Below are 22,027 nucleotides of genomic sequence, written 5' to 3'. Positions count from 1 at the left end.
AATTTGTGTACAGCCATTAATACGGCTAATGTTTCTCTTTCTGTAGCTGTATAATTCCTTTGTGTTTGATTCAATGTTTTACTAAAAAATGCCAGCGGATGGTTATTTTGCATAAGAACCGCACCCACCGCATAGTCTGATGCATCTGCCGCAATTTCCAGGTTTTCGTCCCCCTCAGGGAATTTTAAAACAGGGGCATTAATAAGCGCTTCTTTTAATCTTTCAAAAGCTGTGTTAGCTTCAGCTGTCCACGTAAATTTACTCTTTTTTCTTTTGATTACTAAGAGTGGTTCAACAATATTAGCGAAATCTTTTATGAAAGATCGATAGTAAGAACATAGTCCAAGGAAAGACGAAAGTTTCTTGGCGGTGTTGGGCGGTGGGAAATTCTTAATAGCTTTTATTTTTGAATCTTGCGTTTCTATACCCTTTTGCGAAATTTTATAACCGAGATATTTAAGTTCTTTAGTTGCGAACTTGCATTTTGAGGCGTTAATTGTAAGACCGGCCTCTTTTAATAATTTAAAAATTTGTTCGAGGTCACTAATGTGTTGTTCCAACGTACTACTCGTTATAATTATATCATCTAGATAAATTAAAGTTGATTTTCCTAGGACAGGCTTTAGAACAATGTCCATAGCTCTCTGGAATGTTGATGAGGTCCCACACAACCCAAAAGGCATGCGTAAAAATGCATAAGTGCCCGATTTTGTTATAAACGCGGTTTTATGTATATCTTCGGGTCTCATAGCTATTTGATAGTAGCCAGACGTTAAGTCCAAAGTAGACATATATCTCGTCGATTTGATCTGTCTAATGATCTCGTCTATAACCGGCAAAGGGTAAACTGGGAATTTAGTTATGCTATTTAGTTTTCTATAATCGATAGCAAACCTCCAAGCCCTTTTATCCGAAGGAGGAAACTCGTTCTTTTTCCTACATAATACGACTGGACTCGCGTATTCACTATTTATGGGCGTTATTATTTTATTCTTTAACATCTCCTGAATATGTTCTTCGATGATTACGTCTTTTTGTTTGTCATAGCGGTAAGGTTTAGTCCTACAAGGTTTTTCGGCATTTAGTTGAATCTTGTGAGTCACGATCTGACAGTTTCCCGGTTTTCTGAAAACAAATGAGAAAAATTACTCACCACTTGCTGTATTGCTTTACTTTCCTGGTCATTCAAATGGCTAAGGTCCAATTCAGGTGTCTCCACCGGTTCCACCACCCTCTGGTCCATCTCCAGCACCACGGAACTATCTTGAAAATTTAATTTGGCCCTCGCGGCCCTTAAAAAGTCCATACCTAAAATAAGAGAGTGTTGGAGGTGTTTCACCACAAATTAATACTTTGAGATTTTCCTCTTTTATCTGTAAGTTTAATGATACTTTCCCGATGCAGTGACATGTTTTTCCTTGCGCCGCTATAATTTCCGTATTTCTGGTTTTAAAGAGTCGTATCCTATAAAAATTCTTTTTGAAGAACTTTTCACTCATGAAATTTCCTTCTGGCCCTGTATCGATGAGGGCTTCTACTGGTACATCGCCAACCAGGACTTGTATAATTGGTAGCTGTGAGTTTTTTACGATGACTGTATTTAGATGTCTATTTGAGGGTTTTTCTAAAACTTCCGGGGTCTGGACCCTCCCTTTCACAGGCCCCTCTAGTCGTTTAAAGCTTTCCTTTCAATCTGTGTCTTCTGGGCACGCGGATGCTTATTTTCAAATTTTCTTTTTGGGCCTTGACCTTCGAGTTTCGATGCGTTAGCTTGATAGTTCTTTCCCCCATATGAGCGATTTCCATTTCTGGTTTCCTCCTTCCTTCTGGTACTTTGAGAATATGTTTCCCCTCTCGCTCTTTCCGCTATTCTGCGATTTTGAAATTTCACCGCCAATTCGAAAAGTTCCTGCAATGTGGTTGGGTTTCTAATTTCAAAGTAGTCTTGGACAGCTGGTAACAATCTTGGTAATATTATTTCAATTATCTCCGCATCGGGTTTCTTGCCATACAGCATATCCGTTAGCTTGATTTTTCGTAAAATAAAGTCCGTCAATTGTGCTGTATCCCGTTGATAGAAACTATATAGCTCGGCTTCCAGCCGTACGCGATCTTTCACTATGGGGAAGGCCTTTACTAACGATTTTTTGAAATTTTCAAAAGTATACGTCGGGCTTCCAAATTCACCTAGAAGAAATTTGCCTATATTTTTCCACCATAGCGCGGCCTGTCCTCTTAGTGCTGATGTGGCAATAGCAACTTTTTGTCTTTCAGGCACAGGATAGAGCTGAAAGTGGTTTTCTATACCTTCTAAAAATACGGACACCGAATTTTTTCCGTCGAAATAGACGTTTGGCTTGATTGATGCTCTCAAAGTCTGGACCAGGTATCCAAATCCTTCTAACTGAGTTGTCATTTCTTGGTGTTGTCCAGCGGCTTCCATCCAGTTTTCGGCCATTTCAGTTCGATAAGTGTTCGGGCGCCAATATAACGTTGCGCGCCTCTAACTAGCACGCAACCTAGAGGTGACTGTGAAAGCTTGTATAAACCACAGAGTCTTATAAAGGGTTTAAGTCCCTTTTTATTCAACGTACTAAATTACAATTGCGTCCTTTTTACGCTTACAACTGTGCCAACTAGGCAGTCAAATAAAAATAAAAACCTGAAAAGAAAGTAAAGACAATATTCTAACTACGAGGCTCTCTAAAATAACTAACTCACCGCGTTTTACAAATACCGCAGCTAATTCAGCAGACTTGAAGCTCACTGGAACAATTGCAACTACTTCCCGCCAAGCACATAGGCCGCAACGCGGGGTTCTTTAATTCTCGATTTCTACCTCCGCGCTCGCGAAGTAAGAATAACTCTCTCACCGAACTCGTTTCCTTCTATTTAAATCATACTACTTCCGCTGATAATTTGAATGCTTGCGCGTTCTACTCAAATTTACATATTCTGGCATTGGCAGTTCCAGGGGAAAGTAAGGCTTGACAGGAAAGATAGTTTAAACTTAAAATAAATGTTAGTTAAAATAAATATAAACCCTACAAGATAAATGTGGACTTTCCAAGAACAGGTCTTAACACAATGTCCATGCATCGCTGAAATGTTGCTGGGGCCCCAGAAAGGCCAAACGGCATACGCAAAAATGCATAAGTGCCAGACTTGGTTATAAAAGCAGTCTTAGGCACGTCCTCAGGCCTGACCCCTATTTCAAAATAACCATTCGTTAAGTCTAAAGTCGTCATAAATTTGGTTGATTTTATGTTCCTTAAAATTTCTTCTATGATCGGTAACGGATATACCGGATATTTCGTTATGGAATTTAATTTACGGTAATCAATAGCGAATCTCCACCTTTTTGGATGCTCCAAAGGATAATCATTATTTTTCTTACATAAAACCACCGGGCTAGCATAACTACTTGAGATGGGCGTTATGATCTTTTTACGTAGCATATAGGTAATATGCCATTCTATAATTTTTTCCTTATTCTTATCATACCGGTATGGTTTTTGACGAACTGGCAATGCATCTCCGGTGTCAATACTATGGTTAGTAACCTGAGTAAATCCTGGAATATCACTAAATAAGGAAGCAAATTCACTTACCACTTGTCGGATTCTATCTTGCTCGTCATTAGGCAGGTGGTCAAGATTTAACCTTGGCGGTTCAACCTTTTCTACACGCACTGGTTTCATTGTCAGCCTAAGGGACGCTTCATTAAAATCCAGTGTAGCTTGTGCGTCTGAAAGAAAATCTATTCCTAGGATTAAATGCGCTTGCAAATTCTTTACTATAAAAAACATCACCTTTACTTGTTCGTCCTTGATACGGATATATAAAGGTACTTTACCTACGCACTTACATTCTTTTCCTTGCGCCGCTAATACTGTCGTATTATCCGCATTATATATGCGGTATTTGCGAAAATACTTTCTAAAAAAGACTTCTGCCACACAGGAACACTGCGCGCCGGTATCCAGGAGTGCGGTGGCCGGGATATTATTTACCAACACTTCAATCTTCGGAAGAGTCAAATTTTTCACCATTACTGTATTTAACTTGAAGGAAGAGGGGTTTTCGTGGCCTTCGGATTTCCGCACCCTCTCGTCAGCAGAAATCCGTTTTAGTTTAAATTATTTTTCCTTTCCGTGCTTTCCTTCTTTTTCCCCTGGCCTTGAGACTTTTTTCCTGGGTTGCTATTGAACTGTCGACGTTCGCCGGCTGTTTTTGAATGCTCGGGTTTCCTTGCCCACTGATTCGCTTTTTCTCCGTAGCCGTATGCTTGAGTTTGTTTTAGTCTTGGCGTACCAAATTGGTTTCGCTGTTGATATTGGCGTCTTCTTTCGACGTCCGCCGTTCTTCTACTTTCAAACTGGATTGCTAGCTCAAATAACTTTTCCAGTGTAGTGGGATTTCTTAATTCAATAAAGTCTTGCACTTGGGGTAGTAACCTCGGCAAAATCACTTGAATTATTTCAGGATCCGGACGGTTTCCATACAAGAGCTTGAAAACGTGAATTTTTCTTAAAATAAAGCTCGACAGGTTTTCGATTCTTTGTTGATATATGCTAAAAAGTTCCGTTTCTAATTTCGCACGATCCCTTACAACAGGGAAGGCTTTTAGTAGGGCAGTCTTGAAATTTTCATAAGTATAGGTGGGACTTCCTGCTTGACCCAAGAGACTTCTGCCGATACATTTGAACCAGTTAAGCGCTTGGCCCCTCAAAGCGCTGGTAGCTAAGGTAACTTTTTGAAACTCGTGCACGGGGTAGAGCATGAAGTGGTCATCCAATTTTTCCAAAAAACTGGTTACCGGTGAGTTTCCATTAAACATTGCTTCTGGTTTCATCGAAGCGCGCATGGTCTGGACGATGTACCCAAATCCTTCCAGGGCGGCAGCTGGCATTTCTGGATTCTGAGCCGTTTCTGCAGGCAGCGCAGGTTCTTCTTGAAATTCGGCCATGGTTATTCTTCGTCGTTGGGCGCCACTATCAGGTTCAATGTTTCTTCTAACCTTCTTCGGAAACATACAATGACCTGACTAGGAACAGAGAGCTTACTAAAGCTATGTTCACTAATTGTAGTAAGTAGACAGGATACAGACGAAGGGTATACAAAACCCTTTATTTTTCTTTATATACAATGACTTCCGTACTTCGGAATACAATGACTTCCGTACTTCGGAATACAATGACCCTCCACTCGGGGTCTAACGTAAAAGGTATAAAAAATAAAACTAAACTCTAATTTAACTTTAGAATAACACACGTGGAAGATTGGCCTTATAATAACAGGAAGCGTATGTAGCACAGAGACTGTGAACACTACAATACGTTTAATTTGAGTTTGTTGTAGTCTTGGCGTACCAAATTGGTTTCGCTGTTGATATTGGCGTCTTCTTTCGACGTCCGCCGTTCTTCTACTTTCAAACTGGATTGCTAGCTCAAATAACTTTTCCAGTGTAGTGGGATTTCTTAATTCAATAAAGTCTTGCACTTGGGGTAGTAACCTCGGCAAAATCACTTGAATTATTTCAGGATCCGGACGGTTTCCATACAAGAGCTTGAAAACGTGAATTTTTCTTAAAATAAAGCTCGACAGGTTTTCGATTCTTTGTTGATATATGCTAAAAAGTTCCGTTTCTAATTTCGCACGATCCCTTACAACAGGGAAGGCTTTTAGTAGGGCAGTCTTGAAATTTTCATAAGTATAGGTGGGACTTCCTGCTTGACCCAAGAGACTTCTGCCGATACATTTGAACCAGTTAAGCGCTTGGCCCCTCAAAGCGCTGGTAGCTAAGGTAACTTTTTGAAACTCGTGCACGGGGTAGAGCATGAAGTGGTCATCCAATTTTTCCAAAAAACTGGTTACCGGTGAGTTTCCATTAAACGTTGCTTCTGGTTTCATCGAAGCGCGCATGGTCTGGACGATGTACCCAAATCCTTCCAGGGCGGCAGCTGGCATTTCTGGATTCTGAGCCGTTTCTGCAGGCAGCACAGGTTCTTCTTGAAATTCGGCCATGGTTATTCTTCGTCGTTGGGCGCCACTATCAGGTTCAATGTTTCTTCTAACCTTCTTCGGAAACATACAATGACCTGACTAGGAACAGAGAGCTTACTAAAGCTATGTTCACTAATTGTAGTAAGTAGACAGGATACAGACGAAGGGTATACAAAACCCTTTATTTTTCTTTATATACAATGACTTCCGTACTTCGGAATACAATGACTTCCGTACTTCGGAATACAATGACCCTCCACTCGGGGTCTAACGTAAAAGGTATAAAAAATAAAACTAAACTCTAATTTAACTTTAGAATAACACACGTGGAAGATTGGCCTTATAATAACAGGAAGCGTATGTAGCACAGAGACTGTGAACACTACAATACGTTTAATTTGAGTTTGTTGTAGTCTTGGCGTACCAAATTGGTTTCGCTGTTGATATTGGCGTCTTCTTTCGACGCCCGCCGTTCTTCTACTTTCAAACTGGATTGCTGGCTCAAATAACTTTTCCAGTGTAGTGGGATTTCTTAATTCAATAAAGTCTTGCACTTGGGGTAGTAACCTCGGCAAAATCACTTGAATTATTTCAGGATCCGGACGGTTTCCATACAAGAGCTTGAAAACGTGAATTTTTCTTAAAATAAAGCTCGACAGGTTTTCGATTCTTTGTTGATATATGCTAAAAAGTTCCGTTTCTAATTTCGCACGATCCCTTACAACAGGGAAGGCTTTTAGTAGGGCAGTCTTGAAATTTTCGTAAGTATAGGTGGGACTTCCTGCTTGACCCAAGAGACTTCTGCCGATACATTTGAACCAGTTAAGCGCTTGGCCCCTCAAAGCGCTGGTAGCTAAGGTAACTTTTTGAAACTCGTGCACGGGGTAGAGCATGAAGTGGTCATCCAATTTTTCCAAAAAACTGGTTACCGGTGAGTTTCCATTAAACGTTGCTTCTGTTTTCATCGAAGCGCGCATGGTCTGGACGATGTACCCAAATCCTTCCAGGGCGGCAGCTGGCATTTCTGGATTCTGAGCCGTTTCTGCAGGCAGCACAGGTTCTTCTTGAAATTCGGCCATGGTTATTCTTCGTCGTTGGGCGCCACTATCAGGTTCAATGTTTCTTCTAACCTTCTTCGGAAACATACAATGACCTGACTAGGAACAGAGAGCTTACTAAAGCTATGTTCACTAATTGTAGTAAGTAGACAGGATACAGACGAAGGGTATACAAAACCCTTTATTTTTCTTTATATACAATGACTTCCGTACTTCGGAATACAATGACTTCCGTACTTCGGAATACAATGACCCTCCACTCGGGGTCTAACGTAAAAGGTATAAAAAATAAAACTAAACTCTAATTTAACTTTAGAATAACACACGTGGAAGATTGGCCTTATAATAACAGGAAGCGTATGTAGCACAGAGACTGTGAACACTACAATACGTTTAATTTGAGTTTGTTGTAGTCTTGGCGTACCAAATTGGTTTCGCTGTTGATATTGGCGTCTTCTTTCGACGCCCGCCGTTCTTCTACTTTCAAACTGGATTGCTGGCTCAAATAACTTTTCCAGTGTAGTGGGATTTCTTAATTCAATAAAGTCTTGCACTTGGGGTAGTAACCTCGGCAAAATCACTTGAATTATTTCAGGATCCGGACGGTTTCCATACAAGAGCTTGAAAACGTGAATTTTTCTTAAAATAAAGCTCGACAGGTTTTCGATTCTTTGTTGATATATGCTAAAAAGTTCCGTTTCTAATTTCGCACGATCCCTTACAACAGGGAAGGCTTTTAGTAGGGCAGTCTTGAAATTTTCGTAAGTATAGGTGGGACTTCCTGCTTGACCCAAGAGACTTCTGCCGATACATTTGAACCAGTTAAGCGCTTGGCCCCTCAAAGCGCTGGTAGCTAAGGTAACTTTTTGAAACTCGTGCACGGGGTAGAGCATGAAGTGGTCATCCAATTTTTCCAAAAAACTGGTTACCGGTGAGTTTCCATTAAACGTTGCTTCTGTTTTCATCGAAGCGCGCATGGTCTGGACGATGTACCCAAATCCTTCCAGGGCGGCAGCTGGCATTTCTGGATTCTGAGCCGTTTCTGCAGGCAGCACAGGTTCTTCTTGAAATTCGGCCATGGTTATTCTTCGTCGTTGGGCGCCACTATCAGGTTTAATGTTTCTTCTAACCTTCTTCGGAAACATACAATGACCTGACTAGGAACAGAGAGCTTAGTAAAGCTATGTTCACTAATTGTAGTAAGTAGACAGGATACAGACGAAGGGTATACAAAACCCTTTATTTTTCTTTATATACAATGACTTCCGTACTTCGGAATACAATGACCCTCCACTCGGGGTCTAACGTAAAAGGTATAAAAAATAAAACTAAACTCTAATTTAACTTTAGAATAACACACGTGGAAGATTGGCCTTATAATAACAGGAAGCGTATGTAGCACAGAGACTGTGAACACTACAATACGTTTAATTTATCAAGAGGATTAAAACCTCTGGCCTGGAAGGCAAATAGCAACTGCGTAACTTCTAAGGTAAGCGGCCTGCTTCGAACTCACTGCTTCCTCTCTTTCGCTTGGCAAAAAGGCCACACTTAAATACTTGGCGTTCGCCAGACAAACTTTGCATAAAATCCTTCACGCTTATAATTCTGGCCGGAAGTAGAAAATAAGAAGTGATAGTAAAGATTTAAAATAAAATAAACGTTAGTAAAACTTAAGATCCTTACAACATATACTATATTCGTGCTCACAAATTCTTTCAAACATTAATGATAGAGAAGTAATGAAAAAACACCCAGCTTACAGAAAGCTGCAGTCGAAGAGCAGCACCTGTTGACTACGTAAAGCACTAGGACCCTCGCCTGCAATCAGTTACCAACTAACTATCACCACTTCTTCGTCCGTAACTATTTTCTTGGATAAAAATTCATGCCAGTAGGAAATATATATTCTGATTACAGAAATATTATAAAACGAATACGTCAGAAATATAATGAGTCCCCCATATTCAATATTTTTATCAATGATATATCAGAAACACCTGGGTGCGTATTAACAAAGTATTCCTGTAACACGATTTATGTTGTAAATCTTTTTATCTCCAGTTTATTATAAACTCTATTCAGTGCAGTAAATGTTTCAGAATTAAAAGAGTGCCTACAAAATTGCATCTGTTCTCTTCACAAGAAATCAATAATACGCATATTTTCAGTGGAAGAGAAGACAACGTCAATCGATTTGAGTAGTTGAGATTAAACTTGGACTCAAAACTTTAAAGAGCATTTAAGAAAGATGACAATTTAGATGGCTAATAAAATGTTTAGATTGTTTTTACCGTTCATGAAAAGAGGAATCAGAACTTCTCATGCAAAATGTCTTTGATATCCTATAATAGTTCTCTTTCGCAAACTTTAATATTGTTTCTGTGTTGGTCTGGGTTAAAGTGTGCCGTGGTACAAGATATCTTCAGATTGTACTGAATAAAATTCTACGCATTATTATTGCACATGAGTATTTAATAAATTATTATTCATTGCAACATTCTAACAATCTTAACCGATGTGGTAATGTTAAGAGCCATTCACATAACTTTTTGGAACATGTTACAATTTATAAAGGAATTTAAGTTATAGAGTCTCGTTCTTTTTGGTAGCATAAACTAACGAGCTCTCAAACGCATAACGAGCTGCATGAGGAATTATGCTCAGGTATTGACAACAGGTGAAATCAGAAGAAAGGTGTAAAGAACACTTTATTCAACCCCATAAAGCTGAACAGAAAGTACAGGTAGAAGCTAGGCCAGCACCTCAGTAGTACCACAGGTAATTGAGGTATTGCTGAACCTAGCTAACTGTTAAACTTTCCACCCCAATTCTGAGAGAGAACACCCCGAGGGTGGTCCGAGGATCTCCTGCCCCCTTTTTTTTACCATCAACACTTTGAGAGGACATTCTGAGATAACTGATTAGCTGAACAGACATTCCCACTTGGGTTTACATAAACCAGCACTTCTGGCTTAACGCAAACAAGTTTTGTTGAGCATAAAATAAAATGTAATTAAACTAGCTTAAAAGCTCACAGGATAATTTGAACGCGCAGGAAGGCTCTGACTCGTAGAAGCAGGCGGAAACAAGCCTAATGGCTCGAAACTTTCAGTGTCACAGAAAGCAAATCACTTGTAAGCCCAAGTAACAACATGGCCTTCAAACAGGCATAACACGCTCTAAAATCACCTTCCGAAACCTTCGCTTAAACAGCACATCTTTCTTCTTTATTTGAATAAACACGTGCTACCTGATTAGCATTCTGGCAGGGCAAGCGTGGGTAAAAAACGAGGATGAAAAGAAAATTGCTTTAACTAAAAATTTATTATTAGTCAAAATAAATAAATAAGTCATCACAAAGTATAATAGGCACTGTTGCTACGGATTACTACCTATGCATTGCGCAGTGTGTCCTAGAATGAGTACAGCAACTAACCCTATCTAATTTTCCATGCAGATTAGAACTTGCACACTCATATCTGGCAGTTGCGAAAGTGATGAGCGAACAACAGCTGCGTGGAACGTGGCACAACGCATTGGGATCAAATTTCTCCTTCGAGGAAACATACAGCCACCAGAAACTTGGTAGAGATTCCAACATAAATATGGGGAAGAAAGGAAGAATATCTCTGTAGGACCCATGCGTTTGAGATGTGTATATACTTCAATGAAGAACGATAGCGTGTTGATAACATCTGTTACTCCGACAAATCACAAATGTTAATCGTGTGGATGCGATTACCTGTGAGAGTAAAGCGCATCACTATCAACGAATTTTCGTCGATGCTTGCAATCAGGGTATGTAGTGTAGAAGCTATTTTGGAAAAAAACATTTGCGCTATGGTAAGTTTCTGAAAATTAAAAAAATATTCGCATAATTTTCAGTGCGCTCAGAGAACGACCTCCTCTAAATTTTGAAATACGTTCATTTACGAAGGGATTATTTTGTCTTAGTAACAAAGACAAACCCTTGCAAACTACCTGCAAAAGTCACTCTGAACCTTTCCCTTCTAACTGTCGAACTTTATGCTAGGCTAATACAAAGGCCGACCCAATACAGCGAAGGAAATACGAATTGATACTAAGTCTATGATTTCGCCGAATCACCTGCACATTCACCCGCTCTAATTATTTATGTATATTTCGAGGCTTAAGGAATAAGGGAAACAACAATAAGAACGGACGAGATTCAAGTTACAGAAGTTGAAAAGAAGGCATCCTGTTAGATATTGTAATGTTAATATTCTTATGTATTCTTATTGAAATGTAAGCATTTTTTAAATAAAAAGTAATTTAATAGTTACCTGTAGATATTCACGACTGTTCTTCATTTGTTATACTCTTACTATAACTGCTTCCTTCGTAAATTAAATTATTTGAATAGTTTCCTACTTTTGAGTTTTGATCGATAAAATCGGTAAAAAAGGGAAGGAATAGCGAGGAAATACGTTATCTCAAACCATATTGACAAAATATGGTATAAAGCCTCTAGAATTGAAATCTGAGGTAGGATCTTCACACATTAAGCAAAATTTTATCGATAAGTGAAAAAAATGGTCTCAAAATTAACTGCGAGAAGGATGAAATGGAATGACGACAATGTTATCAGGATTATTTCTAATAACAAAATGCCTTTTTTGATGGCAAGACGAGAAGGTTTTAACGGCTTTATCAATGATAGTGGCAGTACATAAACCCTTTAGCAAAGGCAACCGATTTAAAAAAAAATGAATTAATAAGAAGCAAAGGTTCTCATGAACAAACTTTGAAAGCACAATATGCAGAATAGAAACGTTTTGGTTTTGTTAGATTATGGCAAAGCACTCGAGGGCTATCTGCCTTAATGAAGGGATACCTTCGTGGAGGACTTTCTAAGGGAAACTGGCTCGTATACACTTTACACATGGGGAAAACTACGAAAACGCCCATGCAGCCAGCCCGTTTGCGGGATTCGAACGTCGAACCGAACTATCAGTGTTCGGCGATGTTACCGCTCGGCCGCTGGTGGGCCAGAACAGTAAAGAGAAGCTACTTTTAGTTTATAGCAGGAAAACATGATTTAGCTCTGAGAAGCAAACAAACAATGAAATGTTTCCGGAAATCAGTAGTGTTGAAATTAAATTCATTGTCAATATTTAGAATAACTGACCTGTTGTTGTCATGAGAGAGATACTGAAGAACAGGGAACCTTCAAGAGTCCATCTTGTTCCTCTGTCAACATCGTCTTCCCTCCTGTAACCAATGGCACTGGCTTTTAAAATATCCCTTTCGAAGATCTGGAGGTATCGAAACACAGTTTTTGCCCATACATCTTCGTGTGGACGAACTTGTCGCAGCTCTGTAGCCAAAAGGATGGCTGTGTCATTCTTCCATTTGTCGATTTTGGCATTGTAGGCAATTTCCCGCTTTTTTTCCAAATGGGAAAAGAGGTAAGCCCCTCCAGTGGCATAACCGAAGGTAATGGCCGTCAGCAAAATTATTAAACTGAATCGCTTAATGGATCGACATTTTGTTCTTCTTCTTGTTTGCAAATCAGCTAGTGTCAGCACTTGTATTTCCTTTTGAGCAATTGGAGCAATCTGTCTTTCTCTGTTAAATATACAAAAGGTAATTAATGAACTTAAATCTGCATGGAATAAAACATTAAAATTAATAAATAAGTAAACAGTATGTTCGATTTCTTTTTTATAGAACTTATCTAAATCGAATAGAAACCAGAATGAATATCATTCAGGATTAAAAGAAGAAATAAATAATTTCTATCCCCGCCCCCCCCCCAAGGAAACGATTCCAAGAATGTTCTCTGACAGAAACATTAATGAATAAATAGTCTTAATCAATTAATTATTAGTAAAATATGACGCATGACACAATATGTTTAGACTTGCTAATATATGCAGAGGGTATTTACACAATTTTAGAATGATTTCCATATACAAACTTTTAACGTTCTGCGGCTAATCGTTTTTGAGTTATGAGAGATACATGTTAGCGTCACGACAAAAATCCTTTTGAATCCATTTTGCAATCCGTTTTGGAAAGAAAGAAACTTAATTCTGTCCGTACGTACAGATTTCACGCTCCCCCCCCCCAAAAAAAAATCGTCCAAATGGATTCGGGAACAGTCAAAATGTATATTTGCGTTGAAGTATGATACTCGATATATTTTAGCGATTACAATATTTCCTTTACCTTGTAAAAGGAAGTAGAAACCGGTAGTAGCATGATTCAGTATGAACCGTTCACTACCTACGGTAATACTACCTGCCTAATTCAGTATCGGCCTTACGGTTTCATTACCTACCTAATTCAGTATTGGCCGCATTACCATTTCGTTACATTACTTGCAAAAATTCAGCATTGCAAATCTTTCTAGTTTAATTAAAATTTTTGTATGATTGGTAGATTATGATTGTCATGTCATAAAATTTTATGACAGCATTAATAAAGCATTTTTCCTATTTCAAAACTCATAAGTTGCTTACATGAAAATTCTTTCGGCATATTATATGTAACGAAATTTGAAATCAATGAATGCTATATACGGTGTTTCTCTACCTGTTTTGCCCCATGCATCGGTTTGGCCACCACTGCTAGAAGATCATCTCGCCATTCCCAAATTCGAAAAATATTTATACATTTATTTAGATTTTTTAACATGTTTTATAAATTAAGCAACAAAAAGGTATAGAAAATGTTAATTAATAATCAAAACTTGAATAAAAGGGCTTTTTTTTGTTTTGTTTTTTGTTCATAAACTAAAACTAAATACTTAAGATGTGAATTTAATATCTAAAAAAAGAAGCTCTAAAGAAAATAAATTATATATCTCCCAGAATGAATGGAACTGTTCCCCAAGTCAAGGAAACAGATGAACTAAACAACGTAATAAAAAGGAAAGATGTCTCAGTAACCGCCGATCAAATCATGTTTATTTAATATCTGCAGATGGAACCTTCTCCACTTATTACTACAGAATAATATCTCATCCTCAGACAACTGTGTTGTGTTGCAAACGAGGATCTCCAGAACACTAACTCTTATCATGTCCATTAACACAAGCACATTACAAAGTTAGACCAAGTGCAAAGGAAATGGGTTTCGAAGATATATAATGAATAATCCAAAATTTCATTACAAAAGAAACAATACTAGAAAATAACTTTCGGAACAAAGGCAAGATATTTGTGAGCAATAACTGTTACGAAAATGTTTTTATATTATTATACAAATTCTTCTAAATAATAACTGTATGGAAATGTTTTGGAAAACTTTCACGGAGCTTCTGTAGGATACTTCAATGGATCAGCAGCATCACGAGACAGTATATGTACCACCATATGGTGCTATAAAGGGCGAATCCCCATCCCCTCCCTAGCCGAAACAAGTTCAGTCATTAGGCCATATCACCATATGGTAAAGTCCTGGTGTCTCGTATGCTTAGTCCTGTCCTGACCTATACATTTGTTTTACATTAACTCTATTATTTGTTTAAAAATAATACGTGGTGATAACATTTTGGGGTAAAGATTTGAAAAGTGATACCGAAAAAAAGTTTTAGACTAATAACACCTCTGTTTCTGAAGACAAGCAATTCGTTTTTATTTGGTTTTCCAAATTATGAGACTATCAGTGATATGCGTAATGTGTAAATAAATACTTTCTATATACCGCGAAAATCACAGCCACCACGTTAAAATAGGAATATTTGTATTCGTTCGCATTCTTTATCCTTTCTCAGTTAATAAAAAACAATTTTCCGGAATTAGTTACTGTAGCTATCATGTAATTATTTTCATTTTACTTGGTGACAGCCGGTGTAATAAAAACTATTATGTGCATGTTTATTACATGCCTTCTAAAATTTGTTAGCCCAAAGGGGCAGTTTGCCCAGAAGGAATATTAATTTCGTTTTGGCATTTTGCCTTGATTCACTATAAACGGAAAATGACTTTTTAAGCCGTTGTCACGAAATACGTAGAGATATAAGAGCCCTGTATTACATATTAAAGAAATTAAATAATGAAGAATCTGCATGACTGCATGAATGTTTCTCGCACTGTGAAAAAACAACGGTATCTTAGAGCCATCAAATTTTGAATAACGTAGTCCTCAATCGAACATGGGGACTTGGAAGCCCGAATTTTTAATTTCGAATTTGTTTTATTATCTATTTCAAATTTTGTAAAAATTTAACGAAATTTTGATTAATAAACTCAAGTTTTTTAAAGCGAGCAATGGCAACACGATACGAAAAAAACATTTTTATCTGCAGCGCGCGAGACTGTGTATTGGAAATTCTAAAGATATGCTGTTTTAAATATTTTGTCATAATGCTGTTGAATAGAATTTTATGTGTCTTAATTATAAGAATTAAGGACATGATACTTAATAAATAAAAGTAACGTAAAAAACGTTAAAAAAACGCCCTTTTGGGCATAATATAAAATCTGAAAGCTTTCAGATGCTTTTTTTTTTTTTTTTTTTTTTTTTTTTTTTTTGTGTGTGTGTGTGTGTGTGTGTTTTCTAACTTATTTTTTAACTCATCCCGAGGCAAAGTGAAAAAGATGGTGAAAATCTCATTTTGAAAATAAATAACTCGATCAAGTTATGTGCTACGGGAGGTAATATTTTTTGCATTTTGTGTTTTGAAATGTGCATAGACCTTTACTAAATACAACTGTGTAGACGATGTGAGAAGTATAAAAAGTTAGATTTCGTAGTTTTTACAAAATTTATTTTAAATTTAAAAATGGCGAAATATGAATATGTTCATCATTTAAGATACCGGGACCAAACATTGTGAAAATAATATGAGCATAAAAGAATTTTATGAACAGGCTGTATATGAAAACTGTTAAAAAATTTCGAATAATCATTTAAAATATATACCGTTATGTTATTAATAATTTATCTCAATGCAAATTGAAGCACAACAAAATAAGCTTAAACCTGTCTCATACGTAGTATTCGAGTTATTAGTTCTCAAATCTGCAATCGATATTTGTTTGCGGTAAACAATTGTCAATCTGTTCATGTGCAGATGTTGCGTTTCTAATCGCGAACTGTCAGTGAAAATGCATCCGTAAGTACCAGTTACAGTAATAATGGTGCTTGAATGAGACATCTCTGATTGTAAACACATTGTTGCTTAGAGAGGCGTTCTGGATTCTGTATTGAATTCAGTTATCTGTGTAAAATAAAAGATGAAGCAAAGATGACACAAAATGGTACTGTTGCATAAAAATAATTGGTTTCCCATGAAAAGCTTGGAAATTCAGTCTGGACTGCTTAGATATACAAACAATATTAGTCGTTCTTTTCATTTTAATTCTTCTTTGTCACAACTTCGATTTGTTTCATCGAATATGAGATAAGCTCATTCAACGCAGTTGTAAAAACTTTGGACTTTTCATAAATTATGGCACATATTGAACAACTATAGTTATTGCAGTTATAGAATAAACTTACAGTTAACAGCTCTAAAACAGCAGTTTTAGAGCATATGTGTGATAGGAATTATTGGCTACTAATATCGAAAGCCCAAGCAAAAAAAAAAAAAATTGTAATAAATTAATTTCGAATGGTAATTTTGAATGAATGTGGAAACTTAAACGAATGTATTAGATTTTAATAACGAAGTTCAGCCTTCATTTCAGTCAAATTTATATAGTTTTCATATACAAGACCTCAATGTTAAGCTTTGGTTTAATCAATATTTATGAACTTCTTCAAGGAAAGGACTCGATTTTGAAAAAAAAAAAAAAAAAGTATTAATTTAAGTTTTTATTTCTTTTTGTATCGTTTTATAACAACACCTTCATTACATTTTTTAATATTTAAAAATTTGGATAATCATTTTAAATTAATCGAAAAATTACCTTAAGGTCGCCTGAACGTTTTTAAATATCTGTACCATGATTCTGACATGGGCAATGTAATACCTTTTTGTTAATGGACTTCCTGAAACATCTATTCATACAAAACTGGTTCTTTTATTGATTAATAGTCAATATCAGGGAAATTAAATCCAATTTATATTCAGTATTCGTCTGAGTAAAAATGAACGAATGTTTCAAAATGTGTGGATGATTAATTTGACTTTACACATAGAAATAAAAATTTAAAAAATCCTTTGTAAAAAGAAGCCAGTATAGGAAATACAAAGACTTCTTTATCGGACAAAATAAGCAGACAAGCTTTGTGTTGTTGCAATTTACCTTGCCGGTACATATATCTAGTAGTGAATTCTTCGTAAGCTCTTAATTAGGGGTTTGCCGAAGTTTAGGCTAGGCTTGTTAATTAAGTACTCTGCATTTTATTTACTTTAACATGTGTTATATTGACCTTCAAGCTCAAAAAAGTTTTTGCTCCTGTTAAATTTTCGATTTGTGTAATAACCCTCCAATCGCCGTATTAATAAATATTTTTATTTTAAACTTTTATATTAGTGGCGCTATTTCTAGTTAGTGTGTGAAAATCGCCCGGTAATCTTCTAATTAGAAGAACTCAGTTATTCAGAAGTTAAATTGGGGCTTTCATTTGTTTAACGTAACTGTAAATTGGACAAAGAACAGAGCTGCATTAGAATAGAGAATTTATAAACTTTGCCTGAAAAGGCATTAAAAAAATTTTGTAATAAATTACGAATTATTACTTCTAATTTAGTTTTTATTACTTTTTATACAATTCCTAGAGCAATTATATTTTATGTTTTACGAACTAAAATTCTATGGTCTTCTTTATAACAAGCTGCATATAAAAGAAATACTATATAACTTTAAGTTGCATTCACAAGAAAACTACGATAATTAACATTTTATTCTGAAGAGATATGGAAACTCTAAATGTTTGAGAAATCTTTTGACTTAGATTAAGTAACTTGTAGAACGTACTAAACATCGAAAATAACAGAACGGCTTTGTTGTAGAAAGCAGTCTGTGTATTATACTTTCTGAAGTGCAACAAGGGCGGCAGAGGATATTATAGACATCATTTTCCAGGAGTAAACTCCGATTTGCACTACAGTCAACAGATTTCGAATCTAAATTGTTTCAAGTAAAAACTTACCTAGAAGAGATTCTGTACAATTTTGTTTTTATTAGTGCACATATAGCACACTGCAATGCAGCGAATTTTAAGTGCACTTAGTTGAATATGCTCCCAAGTTGTTGGATTTTTAAGTGCACTTAGTTGAATATGCTCCCCAATAACACTGGGTATGGTGACAATAACACCATACCCAGTGTTATTATCCCGTGGCACAAAGAACTGGTAATTCTTATTTGCTGAGACTTAATTAGTTATCAGTGTATTGATTGCTCATTTAAGTTCACTTAGTCTGTACATTCATCAGTTTTATATCTGAGTAGGAAATATGAAAAATGAGCAACGCTCTCTCTTTAAAGCGCATTTCGTATTTTCCGATTGCTAGCCAGATATGTTTCCATTTACATCACAAAGGCTCGAAGTAAGGAAGGAGATAATTCCTTACAGCTTGTGCATGATATCAAACGTATACTGCATTGAATAATCCAGAGGCACGAGGAACATTGAATTTTTATTTGCTCAGATAGTTAACGTGTTGATTTCTGAGAAGACCGGATCATACGATAGCAAACATCATCATGATTCCATAAAGTATGTCTTCGCCTGTCTTTTCATATTACGATGATCATTTCATGATGCTGTAACTAAAAATCCAACCCGAAATTTGCCTTCATATCGTTAACATTAAGTTCATATTATTAACTTAACAAGATTCTTTACAGTGCTGACAACTTAATAGTTAACAAAATGCAACGTCACAAAAGATTTTGTTTCTAATAGCATCAATAGATATCAAATTAGCATGCACTTCGGCTGAGCTTAGCTGTACTTTCATTTCAGACACTTTGTACCATCCACAGTACTACAATTAAGTACGCTTTGGACGGAAATTATCTTGTTAAACAATGTGTTGAATGTTTTGATGTACGTAATTGTTTAGAATAGTATTCCGAAGCGCTGACTTAGATGTAACACCCCTCCCCAAATGGCAATTCCATATGGTTTTTTTCATAGTAGACTTTTATCATAAATACTAATTATGAAACAAAATATAATTACCTGTTATTGAGCTGAAGAAACATATAACGAAGACTTCATGCTATTGTTTTATGATCACAACTGACACAAACCGAACCTCCGTTACTAAGTGCACCCCCCCATTGCTTTGTCAGGGAAACTGGTACAAGGATTTTCCTTAAATGGTCTAACTAATTAAGCCAACTTGTTGTATGAACCGATCAATCACAGCGAAGCAAACGCGATTTGATATCTGGTCGACGATTTTGTTGAGTCCGTTGCTTATTCGCACATGCGCAATTTTACCTTCTCTGCTTGATTACGATTTTGTTCTAAAGGCGTAAAAGAAGACAATGACTGTCTTGGAACTGTCATTTTCCCAATACTACCCATATGACAATGTATGTACTAGCTATACTTCTGTCTGAACATTCCCTTACTATCGTTTTTCTCTGTGTGGCCTTAACATTCTAACAGCGCACATACATAAAATTAGATTTTGCAGTGTTCGTAAAGAGTTTAAACATTTTTGAGTTACCATTATCGGGAGCACTCAAGGCATAAAAACTAAGCAGACAAAACATTGATTTTTATTGTATATTTTAAAACAATAAAAATGTTAGTTAGTGTCCGTCATGGTTTTCCTAGGAATGCAATACGAAAATGTGCAGTGTTTTTTTTTTTTTTTTTTTTTTTTTTTTTTTTTCAGATATCTTATATTTTCATGTTTAGGATACCCGCAGATGGTGATTGTATTACTAGAAGTGTTTAAAATGTCATTTTTGATTATAATCATATCATTATTTTAATTTTTAAGCATCTTCTGATAACTTACCCCTCGTCTGGTAATGAAACTATTTTCTTGGGATTTTCTAATTTCGATTGCGAGGGAATGACAACTTCACGATCATTTTCTTTTTCCGTGGCAGGCAAATCAATCGCAATTAAATTTTTGATGTCCTTTTGAGAAGAAGCCTCACTGGTCACTAAGTTCTCTTTTTCAGTTTCAGAAAGCAAAGAATTTGGTTCCGAATCAGAATTTTTGAGGCTCTCTACATCATTACATTTTACCGATTCCCGTTCAAGAGTAATAACGGAATCTTCATTTTGTACTGCACTTTGATTTGATTTTGTAGAAGAAGATGCTCTCTGGTCACTCGAAACATCCGCCATATCAGTCACGAATCAGCATCATTTTCATACCTGAAACAAAAGGGTTAATATCGAGTTTTTGTTTCTATATAACACATGAAATATATCCACATTAATTAATGTGTAATCTTGGTAAGCTTTGTTTATTAACTTTAAGGGCAGTTAGGGACATAAAAAGTCATGGGAAAAAAAAACATGGTTTTTATTTCGGGGCTCAAATATACAACATATTCCTTAGAATCAAACAAAGCAAACCGCATGGTTTACGATAATTAAATCAGCAAATATAAGATTTTGTTTCTAGGACTATCCATGAGTGAAACACGAGTTTCGATAGCATTTAATTCCTTTATCTTACAATGGGTTTCCTAATGATTTCACAATTTTAAGAGGATTACTAAAATTCTTCAAGAATTTTGATTTTGAAAGAAAAATTTGAAAATATTTGCCTCAAAACAAAAAATCAGTCTAAAAATATGTTTTTTATGATTATTAAAAAATTTGTAATTAATAATTTTTTTAAACCCGAAGAAATTGAAAAAAAATGCTTTTATACGTATAAAAATAAAAATGAAGGCAAACTGCTCGAGCATTTTCAGTAGCTATATAGAAATTATAAATGCTTAAAATGTAAAAATCACATTTTTTAAAATAATATTTCTAACTATTAAAAAGATACTTCTTATGCAAAGTGATTTTTATTTACATATATATATATATATATTAGGGAAGAAACTGATTAAATGTATTTTTAAATAAAAGCAATAAATTGTAGTGCACCGGAATATTCCCTTAAAAGCACTGAGACTATGAAAATTGTATTATACAAACTTAAATTTTAAAATTAACAATAATATTTTGAGATGTAATGCCTGTGATGTGTATTTTTCTAATAATTAATCCACTAATATACCCATATTTAAGCAGCTGTCAAATAAAATAATAATAAAAGAGAAAAAATGTCTGAAAGTATCTAGATTTTAATGTAGCACGAGAGGGTCTGTATGCTGTCGTCGAGCTCTATTCTTGGATTGACTTCTGACACAACATTTTTTGCCTTTTTGGCTTATTATAACATATCTCTTTATTCGCATTTATAGCACATAAAATTCAGCAGAGAATCACAAAAGCAGCATAAACAGCACAGCATATCTTTAAAATTTGAGATAGGCTGTTAAGTGCTGTCATAATTTTTTTAGCCCAATTTTTAGCTATTATTCTCGAACCTCACTTTTGCTTCATATCACTGTTACTGTCATTCCACTTTTCAAATAACGGAATGCTGGAGAGGTAAAAAAAATTAAGAATATTTCCAGGGTTTTACATTAGCAGACGTTTCCCAGAGCATTCATAAGCGGATTTGCCAGCTTCATATTTAACTAAACATTATCCACCAGCTGTAAAAATATAAAAATTGGTCATGCTGATTTTGATGTTTTCGCATAAGATTTCTTAGATACAGTAATACTTAATAGGTAAAACCCGTTAATTTCGCCAAGCATATATTTTTGATTCCACAAATGTGGCATCAGTCATGAGAGTGGCAAAAAGTACTTTGCTTTTAATCTGCAGTTTATATTGCATTTAGGAATCAGTGTTTTGAATTATTTATTGCATATAAAATAATGAAATCTGGATTTTGCTTTTTAATTTTGATAGTTCTCTCCATTGAAGTCTTGCATTGCTTATAATGCAGAACCAACACTTTTTTTTTTCTTTTTTTCTTTTTTCTTTTTTTTTAA

At 35.9% G+C, this 22,027-nt stretch overlaps 1 protein-coding gene across 1 annotated transcript in view; it reads right to left on the bottom strand.

Annotated features, from left to right (window-relative positions):
- Positions 1–22,027, bottom strand: part of LOC118202893 (uncharacterized) — an 84,452-nt gene that overhangs the window by 48,169 nt on the left and 14,256 nt on the right. Inside the window, exons 2-3 of the mRNA XM_085824545.1 lie at positions 19,969–20,336; positions 12,217–12,656 (exon numbers count right to left, since the gene is read on the bottom strand). Coding sequence (XP_085680671.1) covers positions 12,217–12,656; positions 19,969–20,306 — 778 coding nt within the window. The 5' untranslated portion in view covers positions 20,307–20,336. The remainder of the gene's footprint in view (positions 1–12,216; positions 12,657–19,968; positions 20,337–22,027) is intronic.

The sequence above is a fragment of the Stegodyphus dumicola genome, chromosome 9, assembly GCF_044657685.1.
Source record: "Stegodyphus dumicola isolate Sdum_Otavi_A_Nest chromosome 9, ASM4465768v1".
NCBI classification, from domain to species: domain Eukaryota; kingdom Metazoa; phylum Arthropoda; class Arachnida; order Araneae; family Eresidae; genus Stegodyphus; species Stegodyphus dumicola.
Note: the sequence above shows the minus strand (reverse complement) of the source record. Positions and strands in the feature narration are given on the sequence as shown.